Source organism: Bombina bombina, chromosome 2 (genome assembly GCF_027579735.1).
Source record: "Bombina bombina isolate aBomBom1 chromosome 2, aBomBom1.pri, whole genome shotgun sequence".
Classification (NCBI taxonomy): Eukaryota; Metazoa; Chordata; class Amphibia; order Anura; family Bombinatoridae; genus Bombina; species Bombina bombina.
In genome coordinates this window covers 498,465,523-498,477,913 of record NC_069500.1, presented here as the reverse complement: position 1 = coordinate 498,477,913, position 12,391 = coordinate 498,465,523, and the positions used below count along the sequence as shown (strand labels likewise).

General features: G+C 40.1%; 1 protein-coding gene across 1 annotated transcript in view; it reads right to left on the bottom strand.

Moving 5' to 3' along the window:
- The window catches only part of METTL17 (methyltransferase like 17), an 85,679-nt gene that overhangs the window by 48,119 nt on the left and 25,169 nt on the right, over positions 1-12,391 (bottom strand). The window contains exon 2 of the mRNA XM_053702234.1: positions 3,656-3,809. Coding sequence (XP_053558209.1) covers positions 3,656-3,809 — 154 coding nt within the window. The remainder of the gene's footprint in view (positions 1-3,655; positions 3,810-12,391) is intronic.

Genomic DNA, 12,391 nt, shown 5'->3' with positions numbered 1-12,391 from the left:
AAACCCTTGCCCTTGTTCCATCCGCGGAACTGGGTGGATCACCCCCAATACTAAGAGGTCTTGCACACAGCGTAGAAATGCCTCTTTCTTTATTTGGTTTGCTGATAACCTTGAAAGATGAAATCTCCCTTGTGGAGGAGATGCTTTGAAGTCCAGAAGATATCCCTGAGATATGATCTCCAATGCCCAGGGATCCTGGACATCTCTTGCCAAAGCCTGGGCAAAAAGAGATAGTCTGCCCCCCACTAGATCCGTTTCCGGATAGGGGGCCCTCTCTTCATGCTGTCTTAGGGGCAGAAGAAGGCTTTCTGGCCTGCTTGCCCTTGTTCCAGGACTGGTTAGTTTTCCAGCCCTGTCTGTAACGAGCAACAGGTCCTTCCTGTTTTGGAGCGGAGGAAGTTGATGCTGCTCCTGCCTTGAAATTACGAAAGGCACGAAAATTAGACTGTTTGGCCTTTGACTTGGCCCTGTCCTGAGGAAGAGTATGGCCCTTACCCCCAGTAATGTCAGCAATAATTTCTTTCAAGCCGGGCCCGAATAAGGTCTGCCCTTTGAAAGGAATATTAAGCAATTTAGATTTAGAAGTCACGTCAACTGACCAGGATTTAAGCCATAGCGCTCTGCGCGCCTGGATGGCGAATCCGGAGTTCTTAGCCGTTAGTTTGGTTAAATGTACAACGGCATCAGAAACAAATGCATTAGCTATCTTAAGTGCTTTAAGCTTGGCCATAATCTCATCCAATGGAGCTGTGCGAATGGCCTCTTCCAAAGACTCAAACCAGAATGCCGCAGCCGCAGTGACAGGCGCAATGCATGCAAGGGGCTGTAAGATAAAACCTTGTTGAACAAAAATTTTCTTAAGGTAACCTTCTAATTTTTTATCCATTGGATCCGAAAAAGCACAACTATCCTCCACCCGGATAGTGGTACGCTTAGCTAAAGTAGAAACTGCTCCCTCCACCTTAGGGACCGTCTGCCATAAGTCTCGTGTGGTGGCGTCTATCGGGAACATTTTTCTAAATATCGGAGGTGGGGAAAAGGGCACACCGGGTCTATCCCACTCCTTGCTAATAATTTCTGTAAGCCTTTTAGGTATAGGAAAAACGTCAGTACACACCGGTACCGCAAAGTATCTATCCAACCTACATACTTTCTCTGGAATTGCAACCGTGTTACAATCATTCAGAGCCGCTAATACCTCCCCTAGCAATACGCGGAGGTTCTCAAGCTTAAATTTAAAATTAGAAATCTCTGAATCCGGTCTCCCTGGATCAGATCCGTCACCCACAGAATGAAGCTCTCCGTCCTCATGTTCTGCAAATTGTGACGCAGTATCAGACATGGCTCTCACATCATCAGCGCGCTCTGTCCTTAACCCAGAGCTATCGCGCTTGCCTCTTAATTCAGGCAATTTAGATAATACCTCTGTCATAACAGCAGCCATGTCTTGCAAAGTGATTTGTATGGGCCTCTCTGATGCACTTGGCGCCACAATATCACGCGCCCCCTGAGCGGGAGGCGAAGGTACTGACACGTGAGGAGAGTTTAGTCGGCATAACTTCCCCCTCGTTGTCTGGTGATAATTTCTTTACAGATATAGATTGACTTTTATTCAAAGTGACATCAATAAATTTAGTACACATATTTCTGTGGGGCTCCACATTGGCCTTCAAACATAGTGAACAAACAGATTCATCTGTGTCAGACATGTTTAAACAGACTCGCAATGAGACTAGCAAGCTTGGAAAAACCTTTCAAATAAATTTACAAGCAATATAAAAAACGCTACTGCGCCTTTAAGAAGCACAAAAAAACGTCACAGTTGAAATAACAATGAACCAAATCAGTTATAGCAACCAAATTTTCACAGTAAATGTATTAAGTTAGAAAAGTATTGCACCCACTAGCAAATGGATGATTAACCGCTTAATACCCAAAAACGGATAATCAATTTAACAATTAACGTTTTTATCACAGTCAAACACACTGTCACAGGTCTGCTGTGACTGATTACCTCCCTCAAAATGACTTTTGAAGACCCCTGAGCTCTCTAGAGACGTCCTGGATCAAGGAGGAAGAAGCAGGAAGACTGAAACTGAATTTTTACTGCGAAAAAAAGCGCTAATTTTTTTTTTTTCTATATAGAAATAAACAACAGCCATGTGGAAAATTTCATGCCCCAAAAGATTTATCACCAAAGTACCTCACAAAAAACGAATAACATGCCAGTAAACGTTTTAAACATACACTTTAAAAGTTAGATAGTGTTATTAATAAGCCTGCTACCAGTCGCTTCTACTGCAGTTAAGGCTTATACAATACTTCGGTATTAACAGTATTTTCTTAGTCAAATTCCATTCCTTAGAAAATTACTTATTGTACATACATTCATCAGCCTGATACCAGTCGCTGCTGCATTTAAGGCTGTACTTACATTACATTGGTATCAGCAGTATTTTCTTAGTCAATTCCATTCCTTAGAAAAATAATTTACTGCACATACCTCGTTTGCAGGATTCCCCACATGCTATTCCCTTTCTGAAAGTTACCCCACTCCTCAGAATGTGCGAGAACAGCCAGTGGATCTTAGTTACTTCTGCTAAGATCATAGAAAAACGCAGGCAGATTCTTCTTCTAAATACTGCCTGAGAACAAACAGCACACTCTGGTGCCATTTAAAATAACAAACTTTTGATTGAAGAAATAAACTAAGTATAAAAACACCACAGACCTCTCACAACGACCTATCTAGTTGAGTTGCAAGAGAATGACTGGGTATGACATGTGAGGGGAGGAGCTATATAGCAGCTCTGCTTGGGTGATCCTCTTGCAACTTCCTGTTGGGAAGGAGATATAATCCCATAAGTAATGGATGACCCGTGGACTGAATACACTTAACAAGAGAAATATTATATGATTTAAATCAAGTTACAATAAATCTAAGGAGCCCAAAAAGCAGTAATACACAAAATATCTCAGAAAATAATAAAAATGAACTTAATAGAAATTAATTAAATGTAGTATGAAAGGGAATACAAGTGCAAAAAGGTTCTAATGTGTTAGAGCATTTTATTATTTTGTTATTGCTTGCATATACCTTTCGTTAACTCCTTTGCGAGGTTAAATACAAACAGTTACAAAGTCAGCTACAGAGCACTACCAGGACCAAGATTAACCCATCTGATGAGTCAATGGGAAGAGGCTCATGTAGCCATCAATAAGCGGCTTGTCCCAGTAGTGCATTGCTGAGCCTACCTAGGTAAGTTTTTCCACAAAGAATACCAAGAGAATGAAGTAAATGTTATAATAGAAATAAATTAAAAAGACTCTTAAAATGACATGTGCTATATGAACAATGCATTGGTAACATTATTTATGCGAGCTACAATGTAAATTTGAAGTTTTAAATATTAATTAGTGCAGACTTTAAAGGGGTTCTGGAGCTGACACATTTACGTAACTACTATAAGTACATTACAGTGTCACTATTTGACATACATTGAAAATAAAGATTTTCTGTGTCTAACAATAATGAACATGGAATATAAACTTTTGCATCAATTTAAAACAAGGTTTTAGTAACTTATTTAGATCATTTATTTCTGTTTTTTAAAAGGTACAGGTTAGTGATGCATTAATTTTAATTTTTACCCACCTTTGAGAAGAATTTGAGCTGCATCCTGAGCTTCTTTAGGCAAATGAACTAATTTCAGTCGAAGGATTCCTGGATGTTTGCGATGAGGAACCTGAGTCAGGAAATCTGAAGAGCTATCGAGGCGAGATATTCCTGGAGCTACAGAACTTAAAGCCTGTGAAAGTAGAGGAATGCCAACAGAGTAATTTATTAATTTAGTTTTACTAAGCTTAAAAGATCTACAAATCCCTTTTGAAGAAGTATTATAAGAAATATGTGTCAGAGGACTACCTCTATTAAGGGAAAAGGGTCAAAGGGGAGGTGGTGGTTATAGAATAACCATAAATGGAGACGATTTCAAGAAAGGTGTTGTTTATGCTGAGCATTATACAAATAATTGGTATAATATTGGAAAGTCAAAATTACTAACCCTATTATCCACACCAACACAGTAATTTACCCCATTTATTTACCTTTAAACTGAACTGCTTTCCAATATAATGTATAAAGGCTGTGACACACCGCATCGCATCTGAAGTTCAAATATTTCATCTCTGAGCGCTCAGAGATGAAAAGGCAGGACACACTGAGCGCACACATCCGCATCTACACGTTGCGCTCCGCTCCACTTGCAGTGTGTCAAAGCCTTACGTTTTTCAAGTTTATGCTCTGCAGGGCAATCAGATTTAAGATAATCCGGTGGAATTATAATATATATTTTTTTTATAAATACAAGTTATGTTTTAACACAATACATTATTCACTACACATTTCTATAGTATGAATTAATATGTAGAAAATACATACTGGAAAGCTGATCCTCTAAGCTTAGTAAATCTTAGTTATTCTTTTTGTCCTGACACACTCTGCTCCTTTGACTGAAGGAACAGCCAAGAGGTACATAGGAAATTCTAATAATTGCAGTTTCCTTAAAAAGTAATTTATCTATTAAAGGGACATTGTACACTAGATCCTTAACATAAATGTTTTGTAGATGATCCATTTATAATGCCCATACAGGGTTTTTGTAAAAATGTATAGTTATGCTTTTTTTTTTTTTAAAATAACATTCGTCTAGATTACGAGTTTTGCGTTATGAGTGAAAAAGCTTTATAACGCTGCTTTTTCACTACCGCTGGTATTACGAGTCTTGCAGGTATATCTATACTGCACACATTTTTGGCTGTAACGCAACGTAACTACCGCAGCTTTCAAAAAGTTATTTTTTTATTGGGACTTCCATAGCGCCGGAATTACGAGTTTGCCTGTCCGGCCAAAAAGTGAGCGGTACAGCCCATAATTACAAGATCTGTACCGTCAACTGAAAGTCAGTAGTTATGGGTTTTATGTCACAAAGCCGTAACATAAAACTCATAACTAAAGTGCTAAAAAGTACACTAACACCCATAAACTACCTATTAACCCCTAAACCGAGGCCCTCCTGCATTGCAAACACTAAAATAAAATTATTAACCCCTAATCTGCCACTTTGAACATCGCCGCCACTATAATAAACATATTAACCCCTAAACCACCGTACTCCCGCATCGCAAACACTAGTTAAATATTATAACCCCCTAATCTGCTGTTCCTAACATCGGCGCAACCTACATTACTGTTATTAACCCCTAATCTGCTGCCCCCAAAATCGCCGCCACTATACTAAAGTTATTAACCCCTAAAACTAACCCTAAGTCTAACCCTAACACCCACTAACTTTAACATAATTAAAATAAATCTAAATAAAAATTACAATTAATAGCTAAATAATTCCTATTTAAAACTAAATACTTACCTATAAAATAAAACCTAAGCTAGCTACAATATAACTAATAGTTACATTGTATCTATTGTATCTAGCTTAGGCTTTATTTTTATTTCACAGGTAAGTTTGTATTTATTTTAATTAGATAGACTAGTTAGTAAATAGTTATTAACTATTTACTAACTACCTAGTTAAAATAAATACAAACTTACCTGACAAACTTACCTTACAATTTTTTTAATTTTGATAGGGCTATTAGATTAGGTGTAATTAGTTTAAATATTTGATAATTTCTTTTTTATTTTCTGTAACTTAGTGTTTATTTTTTTTGTAATTTAGTTAATAGTATTTAATTAATGTAATTGATTTAATTGCAGTGTAAAGTTAGGTGTTAGTGTAAAACAGGCTAGGTTTTATTTTACAGGTAAATTTGTATTTATTTTAACTAGGTAGTTGGTTAATAACTATTTACTAACTAGTCTACCTAGTTAAAATAAATACAAACTTGGGGCGCGATCCGATATACATCGTAGTTTGCGGCGCAAGCGAGGGAACCCCCTGGCGCCCGTAGTTTCAGCTCGCAACTCGAGCTATCCAATATACCCCGTCGGTAATTGCTAAAGGGCTGTAAGTCAGATAAACTAGCGATGTCCAAAAATCTGCATAAGTACAAATTTCTGGAGTCGCCAGTGACTTACGGCACTTTAGAAACTGCCGGCGCCTACAAAAACTGACTAAAGTATTAAATCACCCGTACTGTCTAACACGCCTCCCAAAAATAGCCCGACACGTATACCCCTCTAACCGCTATCCCCCTCTCACTCCTAATAATAAAAAATGTATTAACCCCTAAACCGCTGCTCCCGGACCCCGCTGCCACCTAATAAAGTTATTAACCCCTAAACCGCCGCTCCCGGACCCCGCCGCCACCTACATTAAATATATTACCCCCTAATGTGATCCCCCTACACCGCCGCCACCTATATTAAATGTATTAACCCCTAATTTAACCCCCCTACACCGCCGCCACCTATATTAAATGTATTAACCCCTAATCTAATCCCCCTACACCGCCGCCACCTATATTAAATGTATTAACCCCTAATTTAATCCTCCTACACCTATATTAAATACATTAACCCCTAATCTAATCCCCCTAAAGTAATCAGCTCTATTACCAGCCCTTAAAAGGGCCTTTTGCGTGGCATTGACCCAAAGTAACAGCTCTATTTCCAGCCCTTAAAAGGGCTTTTTGCGGGGCATTGCCCCAAAATAATCAGCTCTTTTGCCTCTAATCTAAATCCCCCTACACCGCTGCGACCTATAATAAATGTATTAACCCCTAATCTAATCCCCCTACACCGCCGCCACCTATGTTAAATTAATTAACATCTAAAATACTAAAATATCCCTACCACTAAACCTAAGTCTAACCCTACAAATAGCACTGAAAAGGGCTTTTTGCGGGGCTTTGCCCCAAAGTAATCAGCTCTTTTATCAGCCCTTAAAAGGGCTTTTTGCGGGGCATTGTCACAAAGTAATCAGATCTTTAGCCTGTAATCTAAATCCCCCTACACCGCCGCCACCTATAATAAATGTATTAACTCCTAATCTAATCCCCCTACACCGCCGCCACCTATATTAACCCTAATTATATTAGGGTTAATATAGTTATTATATTATTTATATTAACTATATTAACCCTAATTATATTAGGGTTAATATAGTTATTATATATATATATATATATTAACCCTATCTAACTCTAACACCCCTAACTTAATTATTAAAATAAATCTAAATAATAATAATATTAACTAAATTATTCCTATTTAAATCTCAATACTTACCTATAAAATAAACCCTAAGATAGCTACAATATAATTACATTGTAGCTATTTTAGGGTTTATATTTATTTTACAGGTAACTTGGTATTTATTTTAACTAGGTACAATATTTATTAAATAGTTAATAACTATTTAATAGCTACCTAGTTAAAATAATTACCAATTTACCTGTAAAATAAATCCTAACCTAAGTTATGAATACACCTACACTATCAATAAATTAAATAAACTACAAATATCTAAACTAAAATACAATTAAATACACTAAACTAAATTACAAAAAAAAAAAAAAAAAAAAAAGATTACAAGATGTTTAAGCTAATTACACCTATTCTAAGCCCCCTAAAATAAAAAAAATTCCCTACCCCAATCTAAATTACAAAAGTTAACAGCTCTTTTACCAGCCCTTAAAAGGGCTTTTTGCGGGGCATGCCCCAAAGTAATCAGCTCTTTTGCCTGTAAAAAAAAAAACACAATACCACCCCCCAACATTACAACCCACCACCCACATACCCCTACTCTAAACCCACCCAAACCCCCCTTAAAAAAACCTAACACTAAGCCCCAGAAGATCTCCCTACCATGAGTCGTCTTCACCTAGCCGGGCCAAACTCTTCATCCAATCCGGGCGATGTCTTCATCCAAGCGGCAAAGAAGAGGTCCTCCATCGGGGCGAAGTTTTCCTCCAAGCGGCATCTTCAATCTTCTTTCTTCCGACCTCCGACGCAAAACATCCAGCTGGCCCGACGACTGAACGATAAATGAAGTTGCCTTTAAATGACGTCATCCAAGATGGTGTCCCTCGAATTCCGATTGGAATGCGAGCTCAATCTGATTGGCTGATTGGATCAGCCAATCGGATTGAGCTTGAATCTGATTGGCTGATTGAATCAGCCAATCAGATTTTCTTACCTTAATTCCGATTGGCTGATAGAATCCTATCAGTCAATCGGAATTCGAGGGACGCCATCTTGGATGACATCATTTAAAGGAAACTTCATTCATCGTTCAGTCGTCGGGCCAGCTGGATGTTCCGCGTCGGAGGTCGGAAGAAAGAAGATTGAAGATGCCGCTTGGAGGAAAACTTCGCCCCGATGGAGGACCTCTTCTTTGCTGCTTGGATGAAGACATCGCCGGGATGGAAGACTTCTTCTTTGCCGCTTGGATGAAGACATCGCCGGGATGGAAGACTTCTTCTCTGCCGCTAACCGCCCAGTTAGGTGAAGACGACTCAAGGTAGGGAGATCTTCTGGGGCTTAGTGTTAGGTTTTTTTAAGGGGGGTTTGGGTGGGTTTAGAGTAGGGGTATGTGGGTGGTGGGTTTTTCATTTTTTGTAATTTAGTTTAGTGTATTTAATTGTATTTTAGTTTAGATATTTGCAATTTATTTAATTTATTGATAGTGTAGGTGTATTTGTAACTTAGGTTAGGATTTATTTTACAGGTAAATTGGTAATTTTAACAAGGTAGCTATTAAATAGTTATTAACTATTTAATAGCTATTGTAACTAGTTAAAATAAATACCAAGTTACCTGTAAAATAAATATAAACCCTATAATAGCTACAATGTAATTATTAATTATATTGTAGCTATCTTAGGGTTTATTTTATAGGTAAGTATTTAGATTTAAATAGGAATAATTTAGTTAATATTATTAATATTATTTAGATTTATTTTAATAATAATTAAGTTAGGGGTGTTAGAGTTAGATAAGGTTATTATACTTAATATATCCTATACTATAAAAGGCCAAGTGTGTTTGTCCGAAGCTGTCATGCGCAGTAGAGACAGCACGAGGACAAACACACCTGGCCTTACAGTCCCTAAGTCTCTGCAAAGCGAGCATGGGCATGGCCGAACGTGAAGGGGCGGGGCCAGACGGGCCCTGAAAATATAAGAAAGGTGAGAGAGAGATCAAGAGGGGAGAGAGAGATCAAGAGTGGAGATAAAGAGAGGGAGAGAGACAGCAAAAGAGAGGGGGAGGGAGAGAGAGAGAGAGAGAGAGAGAGAGAGAGAGAGAGAGAGAGAGAGAGAGAGAGAGAGAGAGAGAAAGGAGAGAGAGAAAGAAAAAGAGAGACAGAGAGAGAGAGAGAGAGAGAGAGAAAGAAAGAGAGGTGGGGAGAGCGCAAAAGAGAGGGGAGAGAGAGAGCGCAAAAGAGAGGGGAGAGAGAGAGCGCAAAAGAGGGGGAGAGAGAGAGCGCAAAAGAGGGGGGAGAGAGAGCGCGCAAAAAAAAGAGGGGGGAGAGAGAGAGCGTGCAAAAGAGGGGGGAGAGAGAGAGCGCAAAAGAGGGGGGGAGAGAGTGCGCAAAAGAGAGGGGGGAGAGAGTGCGCAAAAGAGAGGGGGAGAGAGCTCAAAAGAGAGGGGGAGAGAGAGAGAGAGAGAGAGAGAGAGAGAGAGAGAGAGAGAGAGAGCTCAAAAGAGAGCGGGAAAAAAAGCGCAAAAGAGAGGGGGAGAGAGAGCAAAAGAGGGGGAGAGAGAGAGCGCAAAAGAGGGGGGGGAGAGAGAGAGCTCAAAAGAGAGGGGGAGAGAGAGCGCAAAAGAGAGGGGTGAGAGAGAGAGTGTAAAAGAGAGGGGTGAGAGAGAGAGAGCGCAAAAGAGAGGGGGAGAGAGAGAGCATAAAAGAGAGGGGTCAGAGAGAGAGAGAGAGTGTAAAAGAGAGGGGTGAGAGAGAGAGCGCAAAAGAGAGGGGGAGAGAGAGAGAGCATAAAAGAGAGGGGTGAGAGAGAGCGCAAAAGAGAGGGGGAGAGAGAGCGCAAAAGAGAGGGGGAGAGAGAGAGAGCGCAAAAGAGAGGGGGAGAGAGAGAGAGCGCAAAAGAGAGGGGGAGAGAGAGAGAGCGCAAAAGAGGGGGGAGAGAGCGCAAAAGAGGGGGGAGAGAGAGAGAGCGCAAAAGAGGGGGGAGAGAGAGAGAGCGCAAAAGAGGGGGGGAGAGAGAGCACAAAAGAGGGGGGAGAGAAAGCGCAAAAGAGACGGGGGAGAGAGCTCAAAATAGAGGGGGAGAGAAAGCGCAAAAGAGAGGGGGAGAGAGAGAGCTTAAGAGAGGGGGAGGGAGAGAGCGCAAGGGGTGGGACCGCTGTACCCTGCAAAAAATGGCCCGTTTGAACGGGTTTTAGGACTAGTATATATATATACAGGTGGCCCTCGTTTTACAATGGTTCAATTTACACCGTTTCAGAATAACAACCTTTTTTTCCAGTCATGTGACTGCTATTGAAAAGCATTAAGAAGCAGTGCATTTATTAAAATAGCCAGTAGGTGGAGCTGTCCGCTTGTGTTGCAGCAAAGCCAAGCAAGCTGAAATTAATCAGTTTAACCAGACCTGAGCTATCGAGCAGATTTCAAAGGAACAAGATCTTCCTGTCTATAAATCAGTCCAGATTGGAATGCATAGAAAGAACTGTTTGCAGATAAATGCAAGTAAAGTCTGTGTTGTGTGATTATTTTATTAGGTTTATAATGCTAAAGTCTTCATTTCAAAGCTTTAAAAATAATGTATTAGGTGTTATTATGACAATTTGGAGAGGGGCCTGGAACCTATCTCCCTCACTTCCCATTGACTTACATTATAAACTGGGTTTCAATTTACAATGGTTTCCATTTACAACCATTCCTTCTGGAACCTAACGCCAGCGTAAACTGGGGGCTACCTGTATATATAATATAATAACTATATTAACCCTAATATAATTAGGGTTAATATATATAATATAATAACTATATTAACTATATTAACCCTAATATAATTAGGGTTAATATAGTCAATATAAATAATATAATAACTATATTAACTATATTAACCCTAATATAATTAGGGTTAATAATTTAATATAGGTGGCGGCGGTGTAGGGGGCTCACATTAGGGGTTAATATAGTATAAATAGGTGGCGGCGGTGTAGGGGGATCATATTAGGGGGTAACATAGTTAATGTAGGTGGCGGCGGGGTAGGGGGTTCACATTAGGGGATAAAACATTTAAATGTAGCTAGCGGCAGTGTAGGGGGCTCAGATTCGGGGGTGATATATATATATATATATATATTGTAGCTGGCGGCGGGCTCCGGGAGCGGCGGTTTAGGAATTAAACACTTTATTAGGGATTGCGGTTGACAGGTAGATAGACATTGCGCATGCGTTAGGTGTTAGGTTTTATTTTGCAGGCAGTTTAGGGAGTAACGGGGCTCCAATACACAGCGTAAGGCTTACTACGCCTGCAATTTGTGGCGAGGTGAAAATGGAGTAAGATTTCTCCATTTTCGCCACGTAAGTCCTTACGCTGTATATTGGATACCAAACTGCGCTGGTTTGGTATACCTGTCTATGGGCCAAAAAAACTACGGCCGAAGGCAGAAATATACAAGCGTAACTTCTATGTTACGCCGTATATGTGATACCAAACCAGCGCAAAATTTGGCGTCGCCGGCTTTTGCGGGCGACACTGCATATCGGATCGAGGCCTTAGGTTTTGTTTTTATTTCACAGCTAAGATAGCTACAATGTAACTATTAGTTATATTGTATCTAGCTTAGGGTTTATTTTACAGGTAAGTATTTAGTTTTAAATAGGAATTATTTAGGTATTAATTGTAAATTTTATTAAGATTTATTTTAATTATGTTAAAGTTAGTGGTGTTAGGGTTACGTTAGGGTTAATGACTTTAGTATAGTGGCGGCGACGTTGGGGGCAGCAGATTAGGGGTTAATAAGAGTAGGTAGGTGGCGGCGATGTCGGGGGCAGCAGATTAGGGGTTAATAACTGTAATGTAGGTGGCGGCGACATTTGGGATGGCATATTAGGGGTTAATAACTAATGTAGGTGTCGGGGGCAGCAGATTAGAGGTTAATAAGTGTAATGTAGGTGGCGGCGATGTCGGGGGCGGCAGATTAGGGGTTAATAAGTGTAGGTAGGTGGCGGCGATGTCGGGGGCGGCAGATTAGGGGTTAATAAGTGTAGGTAGGTGGCGGCGATGTCGGGGCGGCAGATTAGGGGTTAATAAGTGTAGGTAGGTGGCGGAGATGTCGGGGGCGGCAGATTAGGGGTTAATAAGTGTAGGTAGGTGGCGGCGATGTCGGGGGCGGCAGATTAGGGGTTAATAAGTGTAGGTAGGTGGCGACGATTTCGGGGGCGGCAGATTAGAGGTGTTTAGA